Source organism: Amblyomma americanum, chromosome 10 (assembly GCF_052857255.1).
Source record: "Amblyomma americanum isolate KBUSLIRL-KWMA chromosome 10, ASM5285725v1, whole genome shotgun sequence".
In the NCBI taxonomy this organism is placed as follows: domain Eukaryota; kingdom Metazoa; phylum Arthropoda; class Arachnida; order Ixodida; family Ixodidae; genus Amblyomma; species Amblyomma americanum.
The window spans coordinates 72,943,904-72,965,688 of record NC_135506.1 but is presented as its reverse complement, the minus strand read 5'-3'; the positions used below and the strand labels follow the sequence as shown (position 1 = coordinate 72,965,688).

The window sequence follows — 21,785 nt, the reverse complement described above, 5'->3', positions numbered from 1 at the left end:
TTTTCACTGATACTTCTTCGGAAAGCTGGCTATGTTACATGTAGACCTGCTTTTGTTCGAGTCATTTTCACCTTACTTATTTTTCTTTTTGCAGAGTCATTTTTGTCCGACCTCTCCCTCCTCTCCCCTACAAGTTATGAGGTGAAGGGGAGAGAGGCGGAAGAGGGTCGGGGGGAGAGGAGGACATTTGGTAGGTGACAGATGGAGAGAGGGCAATACCCAGAAGAGCAGCTTCGCCGACGCCTCCACCAGACAATTTCGCCTTCATAACCCTCCTAATTTTATTGCAATAAAAAATTGTTTAAAACATCTTAAATAGATGCGAAAGTTGCGGTAACCATCTCATGATGTCGCGCCATAGTTCTACTAAGTTAAGTGGACGAAATTTTCTTCAATGGAAGTTAGTTCGCAGGTGATCGAGCCTAGAATCACGGTACGCGTGGGTGCCGGGCTCAATTCGCAGTGCGGCAGGGTACACAGTGATAGAACTGATGCAAGTTTTCCCCTGGCCTTGTGCACCCCCTACCTGCGGTTAGATTCTGGGGCAAATGGGTCTCTGACCACACCTGGAATAAAGAAAAATACCTTGTGACATGGCCCTTTTTGGACGAATTTGCTCTTGGCCAACAACATTATACAGCATTCACCCACCTCCTCTTTCCAGAAGACCACGCAGCACCGGACCTCTTTACATACCTGTACATTCCCTCACTACCACATTCTCGACACTCATCATCATCATCATCATCATCATAATCATCAGCCTTACTACACTCACTGCAGGGCAAAGGCCTCTCTCATGTCTCTCCAATTAACCCTATCCTTTGCCAGCTGCATCCACCCTATGCCTGCAAACTTCTTAATCTCATCCGCCCACCTAACCTTCTGCCGCCCCCTGCTACGCTTACTTTCTCTTGGAACCCACTTCGTTACCCTTAAGGACCACCGGTTATCTGGCCTTCGCATTACATGCCCTGCCCAAGCCCATTTCTTTCTCTTGATTTCGACATAGGATGTCATTAACCCGTGTTTGTTCCCTCATCCACTCTGCCCGCTTCCGTTCTCTTAAAGTTACACCTATCATTTTTCTTTCCATGGCTCGCTGCGTTGTCCTTAACTTAAGCTGAACTCTTTTCGTCAGCCTCCACGTTTCTGCCCCGTAGGTGAGTACCGGTAAGATTATGCTGTTGTACACTTTCCTCTTGAGGGAAATTGGTAAACTGCCACTCATGATCTGCGAGAATTTTCCATATCCGCTCCACCCCATTCTTATCCTTCTAGTTATCTCCCTCTCATGATCCGGATTAGCTGTCACTACTTGCCCTAAGTAGACGTATTCCGTCACAATTTCTGGGCTCTCGCTACCAATTGTGAGCTGTTGTTCCCTTGCTAGGCTGTTGAACATTACCTTCGTTTTCTTCATGTTAATTTTTAGACCCATCGATCTGCTCTGCCTGCATAACTCATTTATCATGATTTGCAGTTCACCTCCTGAGTGACTCAGCAAGGCAATGCCATCAGCAAATCGCAGATTATTTAGGTATTCTCCATTTATTCTTATTCCCAACTGTTCCCAATTCAGGCCTCGAAATACCTCCTGTAAACATGCGGTGAACAGCATTGGCGAGATCGTGTCTCCTTGCCTGACGCCTTTCCTTATAGGAATTTTATTGCTGACTTTATGGAGGGCTATAGTAGCTGTGCAGTTGCTATATATATCTTCCAGTATTTTGACATAAGGCTCTTCTACCCCCTGGTTACGCAATGCCTGTATGACTGCTGAGGTTTCCACTGAGTCGAATGCTTTCTCGTAATCAATGAAAGCTATATATAGAGGTTGGTTATATTCTGCGCATTTCTCTATCACCTGATTGATAGTGTGAATATGATCTATTGTGGAATATTCTTTACGAAAGCCTGCCTGATCATTTGGTTGATTAAAGTCTAACGTTGCTCTGACTCTATTAGCGATTACCTTAGTAAATACTTTGTAGGCAACGGATAGTAAGCTGATCGGCCTGTAATTTTTCAAGTCCTTTACGTCTCCCTTCTTATGAATTAAGATAATGTTTGCATTCTTCCAAGCTTCTGGTACAGTCGAGGTCATAAGGCATTGCGTATACAGAGTGGCTGGTTTTTCTAGCACGATGTCGACTCCCTCCTTCAACAAATCTGCTGTTACCTGATCCTCCCCAGCTGCTCTTCCCCTTTTCATTGCTTCTAAGGCTTTATTTACTTCATCTTTCGTTACTCGCGGGAGGACGCATTGCTGTGCACTGCTGTCTTTCTCATTAGCGCTCTGATTACATTGGCTACCGTACAGGTCTGTGTAGAACTCTTCGGCTACGTTAACTATCTTATCCATATTGCTAATGACATTGCCCTGCTTGTCTCTTAATGCATACATCTGGTTTTTACCTATGCCTAGTTCCCTCTTCACTGTTTTTAGGCTAACTCTGTTTTTTATAGCATGCTCGATTCTCTCCATATTAAACTTCCTTATGTCGGCTACCTTGCGCTTATTTATTAACTTTGATAGCTCCGTTAGTTCTATTCTATCGGTAGTGTTAGATGCCCTCATGTTTTGGCGCTTCTTAATCAGATCTTTCGTCACCTGAGATAGCTTCCCGGTATCTTTTCGAACTGTCCTACCGCCTACTTCTACTGCGCACTCCGTAATTATTGATGTCAGATTATCGTGCATTGAATGAACATCAAGATCATCTTCCTCAGTTAAAGCCGAATATCTGTTTTGCAGCGCTATCCCAAACTCCTGTGCTTTCCCTCTTACGGCTAATTCCTTAATGACCTTCTTCTTCGCTAGCTTCTTCTGTTCTCTCTTCAAGTCTAAGCTAATTCTAGACCTTACCATTCTAAGGTCGCTACAACGCACCCTTCCGAGGACGGCCACATCCTGAATGATGCCAGGTTTACCGCATAGTATGAAGTTGATTTCATTTTTAATCTCACCATTGGGGCTCTTCCAGGTCCACTTCCTGTTTTCTCGTTTGCGGAAGAAGGTATTCATGATCCGTAAATTATTTCTATCCGCGAATACGACTAATAACTCCCCCCTGCTATATCTAGAGCCTATCCCATAGTCACCTACCGCTTGGTCGTCAGCCTGCTTCTTGCCCACCTTCGCATTGAAGTCGCCCATCAGTACAGTGTACTGCGATTTTACTTTATTCATTGCTGATTCTACGTCCTCATAGAAACTTTCAACGGTCTGGTCATCATGGCTGGATGTGGGTGCATAGGCCTGCACCACTTTCAGCTTGTACCTCCTATTCAGCCTAATTACTATAGCTGCTACCCTCTCGTTAATACTGTAGAGCTCCTCTACGTTGCCAGCTATATCCTTATTAATGAGGAATCCCACACCTAGTAATCGTCTATCCTCTAACCCGCGATAGCACAGTATGTGTCCGTCCTTTAGTACTGTATACGCCTCACCTGTCCTTCTAACTTCGCTAAGCCCTATCACATCCCATTTAATTCCCGCTAGTTCCTCGAACAGCACTGCTAGGCTAGCCTCACTAGCTAAAGTTCTAGCGTTAAACATTGCCAGGTTCAGATTCCAATGGCGGCCTGTCCGGAGCCAGAGATTCTTAGCACCCTCCGCTGCCTCACAGGTCTGACCGCCGCCGTGTCAGTTGCTTTGCAGCCGCTGGGGACTGAGGGCCGAGGGTTAATTGGTTTGATCATAGAAGGTTGTGGCCAAGTACTACACCAGGGTGGCCAAATCCTGCTCTTGTGAGAGAGTGCTTTGTCGGTTCTGGTCACCGAGATAAGGCCGCACTCCAGGCCTGGTTATGCAATTCCATCGACACGCGGATTTTTTTTTAAACCCGGTGGAGAATTGCGCAGCACCAGGATTTGAACCCCGGTCCTCTTGCACGCGAGGCGGATGTTCTACCTCTACGCCATCTCGACACTCACCCGCCACCTAAAACCCACCGACATCCTCAAGAAGGTCAACTGACCATTTATCTCTCCAGACGGTACAACCTCCCAGAGGCACATGCCCCTCACTCACCAGCCTACGCCTTCCAGGAGCACCACCTTTCTAAAGGCTCTTCCCATCAGAAGACGACGCAGAAGGCTCCGCCCACCACCTGCCTAACTTCGTCCTTAGAGAAGCTTAACTCACCAGAAGATCACTTAACACCGGAACAAAAAGGCGGCGGCAAAATCCAGTCTAGACATGCAGTGGCGTGGTGGTCAGTGTGAAATTGAAATTAACAATACTGACAGGTTGACTCGTTACAGCATTGGATCACTTTAGCATCTTTTTCGTTTTTTTCTTCAGCGTGTGCTAAGTGCATGTTCTTTGCGTTCCTCCTCTTTTTGAAATACTGTGCATTTTGTGTGAAATATTCACTGCAGGCATCTGTGATCAATGCAGCCTTCAGTTGTCTGCCCACTCCACACTTTCAGGACAACCGAAGACAAATTGGGGCTGGTTGGTCTACATCAGCCTCGTCGAGTGGACGAGGAAACAAATGGGTCTGTCGTCGGGTGTCCGCCAGTCGTTAGGGTTACGGCGACGTGGAGCGAAGTAGGAAGGTCGTTCAGGAGCAATCGCAGTGATGTCGGGTGGTGATGAAGGACGCACAGGGCTGACGGGCTGGAGACCAAGGTTTGCAAGCTCTTGACGGACGACGGCTTGTACCATCGAGATGGTGGGCAAGTGGTTGTCGCCATCACGTAGAGGCAGGGAGGCAGGGGACATAGCGTCGAGTTCGCGTCGAATGATGCGGGTCACATTTTCTGGAGGCGCAGGAGTTTGCCGGTGCAGCAGGTCTTCACATGAGGAAGTCGCAGCCGTGTTGGGGAGGCGTGTGTACGGCTGACTAATACATCTGCTTTTAGCTTCCTCGAAGCGGCGACATTCCTTAATAATGCCGTCAACTGTAGTGCAGTTATTGCAGACGTGCAGGTTGAAGGCGTTGTCGGCGATCCCCTTCAACACGTGACCCACTTTGTCAGATTCGGGCATGTTATTGTCAACTTTGTGGCAGAGGGCCAACACGTCCTCAATGTAGGAAACATAGGATTCCGTAGACGTTTGAGCTCTGGACGCAAGCTCACTCTTAGCGGCGAGTGTTCGGCCGAGGGGCCGTCCAAACAGCTCGCGCAGTTTCTGCTTGTAGACGTCCCAGCTGGTCAAATCATCTTCGTGAGTCTCGTACGAGACGCGGGCGGTGTCTTTTAGATAGAAGATGACATTCGCGAGCATAAGAGTCGGATCCCAGCGGTTGTACGTACTCACGCGTTCATACATGTTGATCCAGTCGTCCACGTCAAGGTTTTCGGTGCCAGAAAATGTCCCAGGGTCACGAGGGGAAGAACGAACGAGCGATGGCATTGCCGATTGTGATGTTTGCTGGGAGGCGTCTTGGGTCATGGTGAGCGAAGTCAGCTGGCGGCCGCTGCGGAGCTCCGTCTTCGGTAGGCGTAGAGGAAAGCCGCACCTCCACCAAATATGTTGCGGGAAAGAATATATTTACAGTTATTTACAAAAACGAATGGGCAGCTACGGGCGGCACTCAGAACACAGCCAGAGATGAGTTCTCGTCTTCTTCCTCGTCCACTCGTTCACTCGCTCAATGTCGTTGTCGTCGTCTACCCGCTGCAATATATTACCGTGTTTTAATAAAATAGAGGCAAGTCTCATTGAATAATGAGCTTTCATAAGCTTGAAAACATAAAAAATGAAATACGCGGCTCGCTACCGCCAGCTGTATGCACAAGTAAACTACGATGACATTAATTCTCCTTCGCATTGTTTTAAGATTCGCCCACAAAATACAAGAAGACAAGATGCACGGAAAGCTTTTTCTCTTATTCGCTATCTTGGTCTCTTTCTCGAGCCCCACTTTCTATAAAATAATGAACAACCAATTAACCTAGGTTACCGCCCGGACTGCATACGCGCTTAATTGAAGATACTTAACTTCGCCGTTTACTTCGAGACAGCAATAACGGAACCCTTAATAGTCTCGACTTCATCATTCGGGTTTCGAGCTTGAATCCAATGACAGAATAAAATATTTTTTTTGAACTCCTAATTTTTGAGTCATAAATACGTGTATGATTGCCGAAGGAGTGTCCGGAGAGCCGCGAAAAGATAAACAATGGAAACTTTTCAGAAACAAACAATTAAATTAACTTGTGAAAATCGTACCTTCGGGGGCCATTAAGGACAGTTAAAGTGTGATGACGGCCTTGTTGAGCTTCTCGATGACGCACCGCTATTGAATCTCGCAACTCAATCAGAAAGAGCAGAACACTTGCAGAAAAAAAACCACATGCCGCCGGTGGGACACACGAAATCACGACCTCCGAATTTCACAAAGTTGAAGAGGATGGGCTCATATTCCACCGACGACATGTCGTTACATCAAGTACATTTCTAGAGTCTCAGAAGCCACAGGTACACCTAATGAAAACGATGTGCCCTCGTGGCTGTCAGCCTATAACAAAGAACTCTTTTTCAAGAACCTGGAGTCATTAAACGACCCGAACTTCGATCATCAGTCTGCAGCTTGAACAGCAAAAGACCAGTCATGTAATTTATATAACCAAGTAGTTCTTGTTAGAAAAGAATAACAAAACGTAGAGAAAGTTTCCCTTCACAGCCCTTGTCCTGAGGTACGCAATCCACGCAAGGGTAGATTACGACTCGGGGGAAAAATATAGTACAAGAAGCAAGCATCGTCATAGTAGGCTACTATGTTAAAAGATTCAGAGAAGACTTCGTCAAGTTCGCAAAGTGATCGTAAATGGCCATCAATGTCTGTGGGTTTCCTGTAAATCAAAACAGCATACCGCCCCCATTCTGCCCTACACACGCCCCTCTCCTTTGTGTCTTACCCTTGGCCAGGTGCGATTTATACACACACATAAAATACAAAATATGTGGTAAAAGGTGAGGCTTAAATACCTGCGCATTCACTGATTCGTACAAGACAAGCGCAACAACAAAGAAATGTGCAGCACATCACTGTACAAGACGCGGCTAATTCCTTCAGAAGAACTCAAAGCACTGCTATACTCCCAAGTAAAACCTTGCGGAATATGAATAATGAATCCAAATAGCGCCACTGGACATCCCGAGGTTCCCAGGTGGTAACTCAAATGGCAGCTTACATGCAGCATTCAGGCGTAGCGAACCGGAAGTCATGTGCTTCGGCGAATTGAACTTCGCTTTCGGGACTGTTTATTAATACAGGGGTAAGTGCCCTCCTCTGCCTGTGTTTCCACTTCCGCACATGAAAATAGGTTAGAAACATAGTATAAATGGGAAAAGAAACATAAAAATATTCTATATTCTACTCTCATCCTTTTTCTCTCAGCCCTCCTCCGTGACAACATACGCACTACCACTTCCTTCTCCCATAGTCCAACGAGCGAACGCGCCTTTGTTTGAAAGTTTTGAAAGTTTGTTTGAAAGTTTATTGAAAAAGATGCATAGGTAAGATGTACATAAATTGATAATTACAGAAGAAGGTCCCAAAGTGGAAACTGTCAGGGGGACCTCCTGTAATTAATTGCATATTTGAAGTAGGATAAATATATGGCAGATAGCAATTACATAGCGGAACGCAGGTGCAATGAAAAGTAAGATCTGAAATAACAGTTTAGTCATGCTAAATTTTAAAAACACATTTTGCAAACACAAAAAGAGAACATAGAACAAGCACTCAGGCAATAGAAGTCGTACACAATACTAACAGGTTTCACTGGCGTGACAATTGATGGCAATTATGCAGTACATAGTTTTTCAAGTTTTTATGGGATTGTGTTTCGGTGCGGAATGATTTGATGGTTACGGGTAGCGAGTTCCAGACAGTGATTGCTTAAAATAAAGCGGACTGTTTGCCATAATTAGTTTTGAAATTCGGAAGCAAAAAATTATGTTGTTCAGCGAATCTAGTATTATTCATCATCATCATCATCATCATCATCATCAGCCTTACTACACCCACTGCGGGGCAAAGGCCTCTCCCATGTCTCTCCAATTAACCCTATCCTTTGCCAGCTGCATCCACCCTTTGCCTGCAAACTTCTTAATCTCATCCGCCCATCTAACCTTCTGCCGCCCCCTGCTACGCTTACTTTCTCTTGGAACCCACTCCGTTACCCTTAAAGACCAGCGGTTATCTTGCCTTCGGATCACATGCCCTGCCCAAGCCCATTTCTTTCTCTTGATTTCGACTAGGATTTCATTAACCCGTGTTTGTTCCCTCACCCACTCTGCCCGCTTCCGATCTCTTAACGTTACACCTATCATTTTTCTTTCCATGGCTCGCTGCGTTGTCCTTAACTTAAGCTGAACTCTTTTCGTTAGCCTCCACGTTTCTGCCCCGTAGGTGAGTACCGGTAAGATTATGCTGTTGTACACTTTCCTCTTGAGGGAAATTGGTAAACTGCCACTCATGATCTGCGAGAATTTGCCATATGCGCTCCACCCCATTCTTATCCTTCTAGTTATCTCCCTCTCATGATCCGGATCAGCTGTCACTACCTGCCCTAAGTAGACGTATTCCGGCACAATTTCTAGGCTCTCGCTGCCAATTGTGAACTGTTGTTCCCTTGCTAGACTGTTGAACATTACCTTGGTTTTCTGCATGTTAATTTTTAGACCCATCGATCTGCTCTGCCTGTCTAACTCGTTGATCATGATTTGCAGTTCACCTCCTGAGTGACTCAGCAAGGCAATGTCATCAGCAAATCTCAGATTATTTAGGTATTCTCCATTTATTCTTATTCCCAACTGTTCCCAATTCAGGCCTCGAAATACCTCCTGCAAACATGCGGTGAACAGCATTGGCGATATCGTGTCTCCTTGCCTGACGCCCTTCCTTATTGGAATTTTATTGCTGACTTTATGGAGGACTATAGTAGCTGTGCAGTTGCTATATATGTCTTCCAGTATTTTGACATAAGGCTCTTCTACCCCCTGATTACGCAATGCCTGTATGACTGCTGAGGTTTCCACTGAGTCGAATGCTTTCTCGTAATCAATGAAAGCTATATATAGAGGTTGGTTATATTCTGCGCATTTCTCTATCACCTGATTGATAGTGTGAATATGATCTATTGTGGAATATCCTTTACGAAAGCCTGCCTGATCATTTGGTTGATTAAAGTCTAACGTTGCCCTGACTCTATTAGCGATTACCTTAGTAAATACTTTGTAGGCAACGGATAGTAAGCTGATCGGCCTGTAATTTTTCAAGTCCTTGGCGTCTCCCTTCTTATGAATTAAGATAATGTTTGCATTCTTCCAAGCTTCTGGTGCAGTCGAGGTCATAAGGCATTGCGTATACAGGGTGGCTAGTTTTTCTAGCACGATGTCCCCTCCATCCTTCAACAGATCTGCTGTTACCTGATCCTCCCCAGTTGCTTTTCCCCTTTTCATTGCTTCTAAGGCTTTCTTTACTTCATCTTTCGTTACTGGCGGGATGACGCATTGCTGTGCACTGCTGTCTTTCTCATTGGCGCTCTGAATACATTGGCTACTGTACAGCTCAGTGTAGAACTCTTCGGCTACGTTAACTATCTTATCCATATTGCTAATGACATTGCCCTGCTTGTCTCTTAATGCATACATCTGGTTTTTACCTATGCCTAGTTTCCTCTTCACTGTTTTTAGGCTACCTCCGTTCTTTATAGCATGCTCGATTCTCTCCATATTAAACTTCCTTATGTCGGCTACCTTGCGCTTATTTATTAACTTTGATAGCTCCGTTAGTTCTATTCTATCGGTAGTGTTAGATGCCTTCATGTTTTGGCGCTTCTTAATCAGATCTTTCGTCACCTGCGATAGCTTCCCGGTATCTTTTCGAACTGTCCTACCGCCTACTTCTACTGCGCACTCCGTAATTATTGATGTCAGATTATCGTGCATTGAATGAACATCAAGATCATCTTCCTCAGTTAAAGCCGAATATCTGTTTTGCAGCGCTATCCCAAACTCCTGTGCTTTCCCTCTTACGGCTAATTCCTTAATGACCTTCTTCTTCGCTAGCTTCTTCTGTTCTCTCTTCAAGTCTAAGCTAATTCTAGACCTTACCATTCTAAGGTCGCTACAACGCACCCTTCCGAGGACGGCCACATCCTGAATGATGCCAGGTTTACCGCATAGTATGAAGTCGATTTCATTTTTAATCTCACCATTGGGCTTTTCCAGGTCCACTTCCTGTTTTCTCGTTTGCGGAAGAAGGTATTCATGATCCGTAAATTATTTCTATCCGCGAATACGACTAATAACTCCCCCCTGCTATATCTAGAGCCTATCCCATAGTCACCTACCGCTTGGTCGTCAGCCTGCTTCTTGCCCACCTTCGCATTGAAGTCGCCCATCAGTACAGTGTACTGCGATTTTACTTTATTCATTGCTGATTCTACGTCCTCATAGAAACTTTCAACGGTCTGGTCATCATGGCTGGATGTGGGTGCATAGGCCTGCACCACTTTCAGCTTGTACCTCCTATTCAGCCTAATTACTATAGCTGCTACCCTCTCGTTAATACTGTAGAGCTCCTCTACGTTGCCAGCTATATCCTTATTAATGAGGAATCCCACACCTAGCAATCGTCTATCCTCTAACCCGCGATAGCACAGTGTGTGTCCGTCCTTGAGTACTGTATACGCCTCACCTGTCCTTCTAACTTCGCTAAGCCCTATCACATCCCATTTAATTCCCGCTAGTTCCTCGAACAGCACTGCTAGGCTAGCCTCACTAGCTAAAGTTCTAGCGTTAAACATTGCCAGGTTCAGATTCCAATGGCGGCCTGTCCGGAGCCAGAGATTCTTAGCACCCTCCGCTGCCTCACAGGTCTGACCGCCGCCGTGTCAGTTGCTTTGCAGCCGCTGGGGACTGAGGGCCGAGGGTTAATTGGTTTGATCATAGAAGGTTGTGGCCAAGTACTACACCAGGGTGGCCAAATCCTGCTCTTGTGAGAGAGTGCTTTGTCGGTTCTGGTCACCGAGATAAGGCCGCACTCCAGGCCTGGTTATGCAATTCCATCGACACGCGGATTTTTTTTTAAACCCGGTGGAGAATTGCGCAGCACCAGGATTTGAACCCCGGTCCTCTTGCACGCGAGGCGGATGTTCTACCTCTACGCCATCTCGACACTCACCCGCCACCTAAAACCCACCGACATCCTCAAGAAGGTCAACTGACCATTTATCTCTCCAGACGGTACAACCTCCCAGAGGCACATGCCCCTCACTCACCAGCCTACGCCTTCCAGGAGCACCACCTTTCTAAAGGCTCTTCCCATCAGAAGACGACGCAGAAGGCTCCGCCCACCACCTGCCTAACTTCGTCCTTAGAGAAGCTTAACTCACCAGAAGATCACTTAACACCGGAACAAAAAGGCGGCGGCAAAATCCAGTCTAGACATGCAGTGGCGTGGTGGTCAGTGTGAAATTGAAATTAACAATACTGACAGGTTGACTCGTTACAGCATTGGATCACTTTAGCATCTTTTTCGTTTTTTTCTTCAGCGTGTGCTAAGTGCATGTTCTTTGCGTTCCTCCTCTTTTTGAAATACTGTGCATTTTGTGTGAAATATTCACTGCAGGCATCTGTGATCAATGCAGCCTTCAGTTGTCTGCCCACTCCACACTTTCAGGACAACCGAAGACAAATTGGGGCTGGTTGGTCTACATCAGCCTCGTCGAGTGGACGAGGAAACAAATGGGTCTGTCGTCGGGTGTCCGCCAGTCGTTAGGGTTACGGCGACGTGGAGCGAAGTAGGAAGGTCGTTCAGGAGCAATCGCAGTGATGTCGGGTGGTGATGAAGGACGCACAGGGCTGACGGGCTGGAGACCAAGGTTTGCAAGCTCTTGACGGACGACGGCTTGTACCATCGAGATGGTGGGCAAGTGGTTGTCGCCATCACGTAGAGGCAGGGAGGCAGGGGACATAGCGTCGAGTTCGCGTCGAATGATGCGGGTCACATTTTCTGGAGGCGCAGGAGTTTGCCGGTGCAGCAGGTCTTCACATGAGGAAGTCGCAGCCGTGTTGGGGAGGCGTGTGTACGGCTGACTAATACATCTGCTTTTAGCTTCCTCGAAGCGGCGACATTCCTTAATAATGCCGTCAACTGTAGTGCAGTTATTGCAGACGTGCAGGTTGAAGGCGTTGTCGGCGATCCCCTTCAACACGTGACCCACTTTGTCAGATTCGGGCATGTTATTGTCAACTTTGTGGCAGAGGGCCAACACGTCCTCAATGTAGGAAACATAGGATTCCGTAGACGTTTGAGCTCTGGACGCAAGCTCACTCTTAGCGGCGAGTGTTCGGCCGAGGGGCCGTCCAAACAGCTCGCGCAGTTTCTGCTTGTAGACGTCCCAGCTGGTCAAATCATCTTCGTGAGTCTCGTACGAGACGCGGGCGGTGTCTTTTAGATAGAAGATGACATTCGCGAGCATAAGAGTCGGATCCCAGCGGTTGTACGTACTCACGCGTTCATACATGTTGATCCAGTCGTCCACGTCAAGGTTTTCGGTGCCAGAAAATGTCCCAGGGTCACGAGGGGAAGAACGAACGAGCGATGGCATTGCCGATTGTGATGTTTGCTGGGAGGCGTCTTGGGTCATGGTGAGCGAAGTCAGCTGGCGGCCGCTGCGGAGCTCCGTCTTCGGTAGGCGTAGAGGAAAGCCGCACCTCCACCAAATATGTTGCGGGAAAGAATATATTTACAGTTATTTACAAAAACGAATGGGCAGCTACGGGCGGCACTCAGAACACAGCCAGAGATGAGTTCTCGTCTTCTTCCTCGTCCACTCGTTCACTCGCTCAATGTCGTTGTCGTCGTCTACCCGCTGCAATATATTACCGTGTTTTAATAAAATAGAGGCAAGTCTCATTGAATAATGAGCTTTCATAAGCTTGAAAACATAAAAAATGAAATACGCGGCTCGCTACCGCCAGTTGTATGCACAAGTAAACTACGATGACATTAATTCTCCTTCGCATTGTTTTAAGATTCGCCCACAAAATACAAGAAGACAAGATGCACGGAAAGCTTTTTCTCTTATTCGCTATCTTGGTCTCTTTCTCGAGCCCCACTTTCTATAAAATAATGAACAACCAATTAACCTAGGTTACCGCCCGGACTCCATACGCGCTTAATTGAAGATACTTAACTTCGCCGTTTACTTCGAGACAGCAATAACGGAACCCTTAATAGTCTCGACTTCATCATTCGGGTTTCGAGCTTGAATCCAATGACAGAATAAAATATTTTTTTTTGAACTCCTAATTTTTGAGTCATAAATACGTGTATGATTGCCGAAGGAGTGTCCGGAGAGCCGCGAAAAGATAAACAATGGAAACTTTTCAGAAACAAACAATTAAATTAACTTGTGAAAATCGTACCTTCGGGGGCCATTAAGGACAGTTAAAGTGTGATGACGGCCTTGTTGAGCTTCTCGATGACGCACCGCTATTGAATCTCGCAACTCAATCAGAAAGAGCAGAACACTTGCAGAAAAAAAACCACATGCCGCCGGTGGGACACACGAAATCACGACCTCCGAATTTCACAAAGTTGAAGAGGATGGGCTCATATTCCACCGACGACATGTCGTTACATCAAGTACATTTCTAGAGTCTCAGAAGCCACAGGTACACCTAATGAAAACGATGTGCCCTCGTGGCTGTCAGCCTATAACAAAGAACTCTTTTTCAAGAACCTGGAGTCATTAAACGACCCGAACTTCGATCATCAGGCTGCAGCTTGAACAGCAAAAGACCAGTCATGTAATTTATATAACCAAGTAGTTCTTGTTAGAAAAGAATAACAAAACGTAGAGAAAGTTTCCCTTCACAGCCCTTGTCCTGAGGTACGCAATCCACGCAAGGGTAGATTACGACTCGGGGGAAAAATATAGTACAAGAAGCAAGCATCGTCATAGTAGGCTACTATGTTAAAAGATTCAGAGAAGACTTCGTCAAGTTCGCAAAGTGATCGTAAATGGCCATCAATGTCTGTGGGTTTCCTGTAAATCAAAACAGCATACCGCCCCCATTCTGCCCTACACACGCCCCTCTCCTTTGTGTCTTACCCTTGGCCAGGTGCGATTTATACACACACATAAAATACAAAATATGTGGTAAAAGGTGAGGCTTAAATACCTGCGCATTCACTGATTCGTACAAGACAAGCGCAACAACAAAGAAATGTGCAGCACATCACTGTACAAGACGCGGCTAATTCCTTCAGAAGAACTCAAAGCACTGCTATACTCCCAAGTAAAACCTTGCGGAATATGAATAATGAATCCAAATAGCGCCACTGGACATCCCGAGGTTCCCAGGTGGTAACTCAAATGGCAGCTTACATGCAGCATTCAGGCGTAGCGAACCGGAAGTCATGTGCTTCGGCGAATTGAACTTCGCTTTCGGGACTGTTTATTAATACAGGGGTAAGTGCCCTCCTCTGCCTGTGTTTCCACTTCCGCACATGAAAATAGGTTAGAAACATAGTATAAATGGGAAAAGAAACATAAAAATATTCTATATTCTACTCTCATCCTTTTTCTCTCAGCCCTCCTCCGTGACAACATACGCACTACCACTTCCTTCTCCCATAGTCCAACGAGCGAACGCGCCTTTGTTTGAAAGTTTTGAAAGTTTGTTTGAAAGTTTATTGAAAAAGATGCATAGGTAAGATGTACATAAATTGATAATTACAGAAGGAGGTCCCAAAGTGGAAACTGTCAGGGGGACCTCCTGTATTTAATTGCATATTTGAAGTAGGATAAATATATGGCAGATAGCAATTACATAGCGGAACGCAGGTGCAATGAAAAGTAAGATCTGAAATAACAGTTTAGTCATGCTAAATTTTAAAAACACATTTTGCAAACACAAAAAGAGAACATAGAACAAGCACTCAGGCAATAGAAGTCGTACACAATACTAACAGGTTTCACTGGCGTGACAATTGATGGCAATTATGCAGTACATAGTTTTTCAAGTTTTTATGGGATTGTGTTTCGGTGCGGAATGATTTGATGGTTACGGGTAGCGAGTTCCAGACAGTGATTGCTTAAAATAAAGCGGACTGTTTGCCATAATTAGTTTTGAAATTCGGAAGCAAAAAATTATGTTGTTCAGCGAATCTAGTATTATTCATCATCATCATCATCATCATCATCAGCCTTACTACACCCACTGCGGGGCAAAGGCCTCTCCCATGTCTCTCCAATTAACCCTATCCTTTGCCAGCTGCATCCACCCTTTGCCTGCAAACTTCTTAATCTCATCCGCCCATCTAACCTTCTGCCGCCCCCTGCTACGCTTACTTTCTCTTGGAACCCACTCCGTTACCCTTAAAGACCAGCGGTTATCTTGCCTTCGGATCACATGCCCTGCCCAAGCCCATTTCTTTCTCTTGATTTCGACTAGGATTTCATTAACCCGTGTTTGTTCCCTCACCCACTCTGCCCGCTTCCGATCTCTTAACGTTACACCTATCATTTTTCTTTCCATGGCTCGCTGCGTTGTCCTTAACTTAAGCTGAACTCTTTTCGTTAGCCTCCACGTTTCTGCCCCGTAGGTGAGTACCGGTAAGATTATGCTGTTGTACACTTTCCTCTTGAGGGAAATTGGTAAACTGCCACTCATGATCTGCGAGAATTTGCCATATGCGCTCCACCCCATTCTTATCCTTCTAGTTATCTCCCTCTCATGATCCGGATCAGCTGTCACTACCTGCCCTAAGTAGACGTCTTCCGGCACAATTTCTAGGCTCTCGCTGCCAATTGTGAACTGTTGTTCCCTTGCTAGACTGTTGAACATTACCTTGGTTTTCTGCATGTTAATTTTTAGACCCATCGATCTGCTCTGCCTGTCTAACTCGTTGATCATGATTTGCAGTTCACCTCCTGAGTGACTCAGCAAGGCAATGTCATCAGCAAATCTCAGATTATTTAGGTATTCTCCATTTATTCTTATTCCCAACTGTTCCCAATTCAGGCCTCGAAATACCTCCTGCAAACATGCGGTGAACAGCATTGGCGATATCGTGTCTCCTTGCCTGACGCCCTTCCTTATTGGAATTTTATTGCTGACTTTATGGAGGACTATAGTAGCTGTGCAGTTGCTATATATGTCTTCCAGTATTTTGACATAAGGCTCTTCTACCCCCTGATTACGCAATGCCTGTATGACTGCTGAGGTTTCCACTGAGTCGAATGCTTTCTCGTAATCAATGAAAGCTATATATAGAGGTTGGTTATATTCTGCGCATTTCTCTATCACCTGATTGATAGTGTGAATATGATCTATTGTGGAATATCCTTTACGAAAGCCTGCCTGATCATTTGGTTGATTAAAGTCTAACGTTGCCCTGACTCTATTAGCGATTACCTTAGTAAATACTTTGTAGGCAACGGATAGTAAGCTGATCGGCCTGTAATTTTTCAAGTCCTTGGCGTCTCCCTTCTTATGAATTAAGATAATGTTTGCATTCTTCCAAGCTTCTGGTGCAGTCGAGGTCATAAGGCATTGCGTATACAGGGTGGCTAGTTTTTCTAGCACGATGTCCCCTCCATCCTTCAACAGATCTGCTGTTACCTGATCCTCCCCAGTTGCTTTTCCCCTTTTCATTGCTTCTAAGGCTTTCTTTACTTCATCTTTCGTTACTGGCGGGATGACGCATTGCTGTGCACTGCTGTCTTTCTCATTGGCGCTCTGATTACATTGGCTACTGTACAGCTCAGTGTAGAACTCTTCGGCTACGTTAACTATCTTATCCATATTGCTAATGACATTGCCCTGCTTGTCTCTTAATGCATACATCTGGTTTTTACCTATGCCTAGTTTCCTCTTCACTGTTTTTAGGCTACCTCCGTTCTTTATAGCATGCTCGATTCTCTCCATATTAAACTTCCTTATGTCGGCTACCTTGCGCTTATTTATTAACTTTGATAGCTCCGTTAGTTCTATTCTATCGGTAGTGTTAGATGCCTTCATGTTTTGGCGCTTCTTAATCAGATCTTTCGTCACCTGCGATAGCTTCCCGGTATCTTTTCGAACTGTCCTACCGCCTACTTCTACTGCGCACTCCGTAATTATTGATGTCAGGTTATCGTGCATTGAATGAACATCAAGATTATCTTCCTCAGTTAAAGGCGAGTATCTGTTTTGCAGCGCTATCCTAAACTCCTCTGCTTTCCCTCTTACGGCTAACTCGTTAATGGTCTTCTTCTTCGCTAGCTTCTTCCGTTCCCTCTTCAAGTCTAAGCTAGTTCTAGACCTTACCATTCTATGGTCGCTGCAACGCACCCTTCCGAGGACCGCCACATCCTGAATGATGCCAGGTTTAGCGCATAGTATGAAGTCGATTTCATTTTTAATCTCACCATTGGGGCTCTTCCAGGTCCACTTCCTGTTTTCTCGTTTGCGGAAGAAGGTATTCATGATCCGTAAATTATTTCTATCCGCGAATTCGACTAATAACTCTCCCCTGCTATTTCTAGAGTCTATCCCATAGTCACCTACCGCGTGGTCGTCAGCCTGCTTCTTGCCCACCTTCGCATTGAAGTCGCCCATCAGTACAGTGTACTGCGATTTTACTCTATTCATTGCTGATTCTACGTCCTCATAGAAGCTTTCAACGGTCTGGTCATCATGGCTGGATGTGGGCGCGTAGGCCTGCACCACTTTCAGCTTGTACCTCCTATTCAGCCTAATTACTATTGCTGCTACCCTCTCGTTAATACTGTAGAACTCCTCTACGTTGCCAGCTATATCCTTATTAATGAGGAAACCCACACCTAGTTCTCGTCCATCCTTTAACCCGCGATAGCACAGTATGTGTCCGTCCTTTAGTACTGTATACGCCTCACCTGTCCTCCTAACTTCGCTAAGCCCTATCACATCCCATTTAATTCCCGCTAGTTCCTCGAACAGCACTGCTAGGCTAGCCTCACTAGCTAAAGTTCTAGCGTTAAACGTTGCCAGGTTCAGATTCCAATGGCGGCCTGTCCGGAGCCAGAGATTCTTAGCACCCTCCGCTGCGTCACAGGTCTGACCGCCGCCGTGGTCAGTTGCTCTGCAGCCGCTGGGGACTGAGGGCCGAGGGTTAATTGGTTTGATCATAGAAGGTTGTGGCCAAGTACTACACCAGGGTGGCCAAATCCTGCTCTGGTGAGAGAGTGCGTTGTCGGTTCTGGTCACCGAGATAAGGCCGCACTCCAGGCCTGGTTATGCAATTCCATCGACACGCGGATTTTTCTTTTTTTTTTAAACCCGGTGGAGAATTGCGCGGCACCAGGATTTGAAACCCCGGTCCTCTTGCACGCGAGGCGGATGTTCTACCTCTACGCCATCGCTGCCAGAGTAGTGCTATTGTAACGGGCGCGATAAATTAATAAACCTAGTTTCAGTTTGATTGAACAAAGGAGAGGTAAGATATTGAGCCGGCGCTAAAGGGGAGCACTGGATGCGATGTATGAGCTGAATGTTATTATTCTAGCAGATTGGTTTTGAAGATGACACAAAGAGGAAAGATGGGTATACTACGTGTTACCCCACGATGATAAAAAGTAATGGAGGTGGCTATGAATGAATGCATAATAAAGTGAGCGAAGAATATGCTGTTGGAAATAATAACGAGTTTTAATTAGTATACGTATACCGAGTGCAACTTTTTTGCTAATAGATTTAGTGTGAAGGTTAAATTTTAAATGTGAATCAAGCGTCACACCGAGAAATGTTACAGAACTTGATGGGAGAATAATGTGATTATTTAGGTATACATCTGGAACGCTGACAAGGCGTTTGTGTTCTGAGTGAAATATCATTAGCAATTGTTTTAATTGAGTTTAATTGTAAAAGATTGCTGTGGCACCATTCCATTACATTTATAAGGTCGGCAGTAATTTTTGATGTTAGGTCACTTAAGTTATCGCTAGAAGAAAATATGGTAGTGTCATCTGCATACAGAATGCAGTCAGTGTTATTGAGGCATTTTTGCAGATCATTAATGTAAGTTAAGAATAGAAGGGGGCCTAAAACAGATCCTTGCGGAACTCCTTGAATAATTGTAATTGGTTGGGATAAAGTATTCGATATTTGTGCAAACTGAGTTCTGTTAGCGAGGTAATTACGTAGTAAACTAAGAGTGGGCCCACAAATTTCCAGCGCTTCTAATTTTAAAAGGAGTATGGGATGATTGATTGTATCAAATGCCTTCTTAAAATCAATGAATACAGCTGCCGCCCGAAGTCGTTATCAATGAAGTGTTTAATTTTGTCAGTAAATTGTATCAGTGCGAGCTCAGTGGAATAGTTAGGGCGAAAACCAAATTGATGAGGTATCAGAAGGCTGAATTTTAGAAGGTAGTTCATTAGACGGTTAACAACGAGCTTTTGGATTACTTTACTGAAAAATGAAAGAATAGTTATCGGACGATAATTAGCCAAACTGTATTTATCGCCTCTCTTATGTATAGGAATAACTTTGCCGTTTTTAAGTTGATCTGGAAAGTCACCAGACTTAGTGAGAACGGGCGACAGTTCGTGCGCAACAAGTTTATTTTAGATGGAAGGATAGAATCTAAGCCACACCCGGTATTTTTTAAGAAGGTTATTATTACGTTTATGACTTCATCTGGGGATGTTGGACGCAAATAGAAAGAGGAAGGACAACGAGTGGGTCGCGTGATTTCAGTGGTAGGCGTTTTGACAAGCTGTGAAAAAAATGAGTTAAACGCATTTGCTATGTCCGTAGGGTTAGTTAAACTTCGCGTGCCATCATTAATTTCTGTAATGTTGCCGCTTTGGTCCGAGAGATTTAAAAACTCCTCAATCAATTGCCAGTTCTTATGAGTGTTGTGTCCATTTTTAAGTATTTCGTTTTCATAGTAGCTCCTTTTACGATGTTGAATTAGAGAAGATAGCGTTTTTGAGTAGATTTTGAATCTTTGTTTTAAAGCGAGGTTGAACGGTTGCGCTTTCACTTTGTTGTGAAGGTTACTTTTTTTCTAATAGAGCGTAGTATTCCGTTAGTCATCCATGGATTTCGCGGTGCAGAATACCATTTTACCAGTGACGTTACTGTTGTGCATGCGTCAACTGCATCGATTAATTTCTTCGAAAAAATGTTATACGAAGCGTTAGCGCAGTTTTCTTGCAACACATCTGTCCAGTCAACATTGGCTATCAAATCGATAAATCTGTTTTTGTCGAAGGAGTATCTATTTGATTTTTTCGGTGCGCTTTCATTTGAGCTGTCTATAAGCAAGAATACCGGGTAGTGATCAGTTATATTTAATCTAATGACTCCGGAGGTTTGAGGTAAAAGGACGTTAGACAACACATGGTCGATGAGCGTACCATGTGAATCAGATGCACAAAGAGTTGGAACGTCTAATAATGATTCAATGCCATGACCGAGAAGAATGTTCATATATTCAGAGCAAGCATGATCAGCGGTATCAATAATATTTATGTTCATATCCCCTACAATAATTATTTCTTTGTTTTCTTTGTTTAAAGAAGTTAGAATGCTGTCCAGTTCTCTGCAAAAGTCGGTGTAAGTTGAGGACGGAGAACGATAAATGGAAGCAATGATAGTGTTCTTGGAACGGGAACGAAAACTTCGGTCTAATTCAATCCAAACTGACTCGACTTATCTGTGCTAAAATTGATGTCAGAGCGACGTTTGTACGAGATGGCGTTTGATATGAACATTGCCGAAGCACCATGACGGTCTGATGAACGGTGGTAGTATTCAGCTTGATAATTTGGTATCGAAAATATTTTCTCATCTGAAGCTGACAACCATGTTTCCGATAAACAAATAAGGGAGAAGGTATGGTTGGCGAGGGTTAGAAAGTTGATCATATCGTCATAGTGCTTCGGCAGGCTGCGAGTGTTGAAATGGATGATAAATTTCTGCGATGATACTGAGTTTGCAAGAAAGTACTTTAACTGGTCAAGATCGTAATACATTGCAATGAGGAGCGGGACCCGCGTGCAATGAAGATTAGATTATGTGAACATTGCGAGGTCATCGACTCCGGAGATTCGGTACACGCGGCTGTCTTCGGTATTGCGAGCCTTGATACGGCACTTATCAACCCAAAGGAATTTCCAGCCTTTTTCCTTTTTTAGAGCCAGTGCTTTTGCGAACAGGCGCTTGTTTTCCGGAGTCAGGTGGTCATTAATGTAAACAAACTTGTCATGAATGGGTGCTGCGAAACCTATGGAACTTGTTGTAATGCGTGCTTTTTTCGCCTTCTTAACAAACTCGGTTTTCTTTTCGCGGGAGTAAAAGCGAACGATAATTTTCTCATCTTCCTTAGCTGGAACACGGTGGGCAACATCAATCTCTTCAGTGGTGACAGGGCACTCAATTTTTTTTCCAATTTCCTCAATGATGGCGACACAGTTCTCGCCCTGAGTGGTAGGGACCCCTTTGACTTCTATATTGTTGATTCGGGAGTATTGCTCCAATTCGGACATTCTTTGAGCTAGTTGCTTGTTTGTTCGGATTAGGTCTTTATTCTCTTTTACGAGGTGGGCTTGCTCGTCCTTCATCTTTTCATACAATTCATTAAAAAGCTCAAGGCTGCTGCGCAGCTCGCCTACTTCCTTTCGCAACGCGTCGACATCCTTCGAAAGCTCAACATTTGTAGGCATCAAGAGATTCGCAGGTTGTATGGGTGCGGGTTTTGTGCGCCCTCTGACGTCACTGCCATTATTCGCCGCGTCTTCCTAAATGGTGCGACAAATTCCCGCGCTGT

At 45.0% G+C, this 21,785-nt stretch overlaps 1 protein-coding gene across 1 annotated transcript; it reads right to left on the bottom strand.

Annotated features, from left to right (window-relative positions):
• Positions 1 to 522: 522 nt before the first annotated feature.
• Positions 523 to 5,410, bottom strand: LOC144108417 (uncharacterized). Its single transcript, XM_077641659.1, has 2 exons — positions 4,711 to 5,410; positions 523 to 566 (listed from the first exon to the last, which is right to left on the bottom strand). The coding sequence occupies exons 1-2, from the start codon at positions 5,408 to 5,410 to the stop codon at positions 523 to 525; spliced, it is 744 nt and encodes a 247-aa protein (XP_077497785.1).
• Between the last annotated feature and the right edge of the window lie 16,375 nt (positions 5,411 to 21,785).

Bases quoted from the DNA above. Each gene is read 5' to 3' on its own strand.
- LOC144108417 (XM_077641659.1), bottom strand. From the start codon at position 5,410: ATGACCCAAGACGCCTCCCAGCAAACATCACAATCGGCAATGCCATCG. The intron at 567-4,710 runs GTGATGGCGACA...TCTTTATTCCAG, and splicing joins CCCTGCCTCCCTGCCTCTAC to GTGTGGTCAGAGACCCATTT.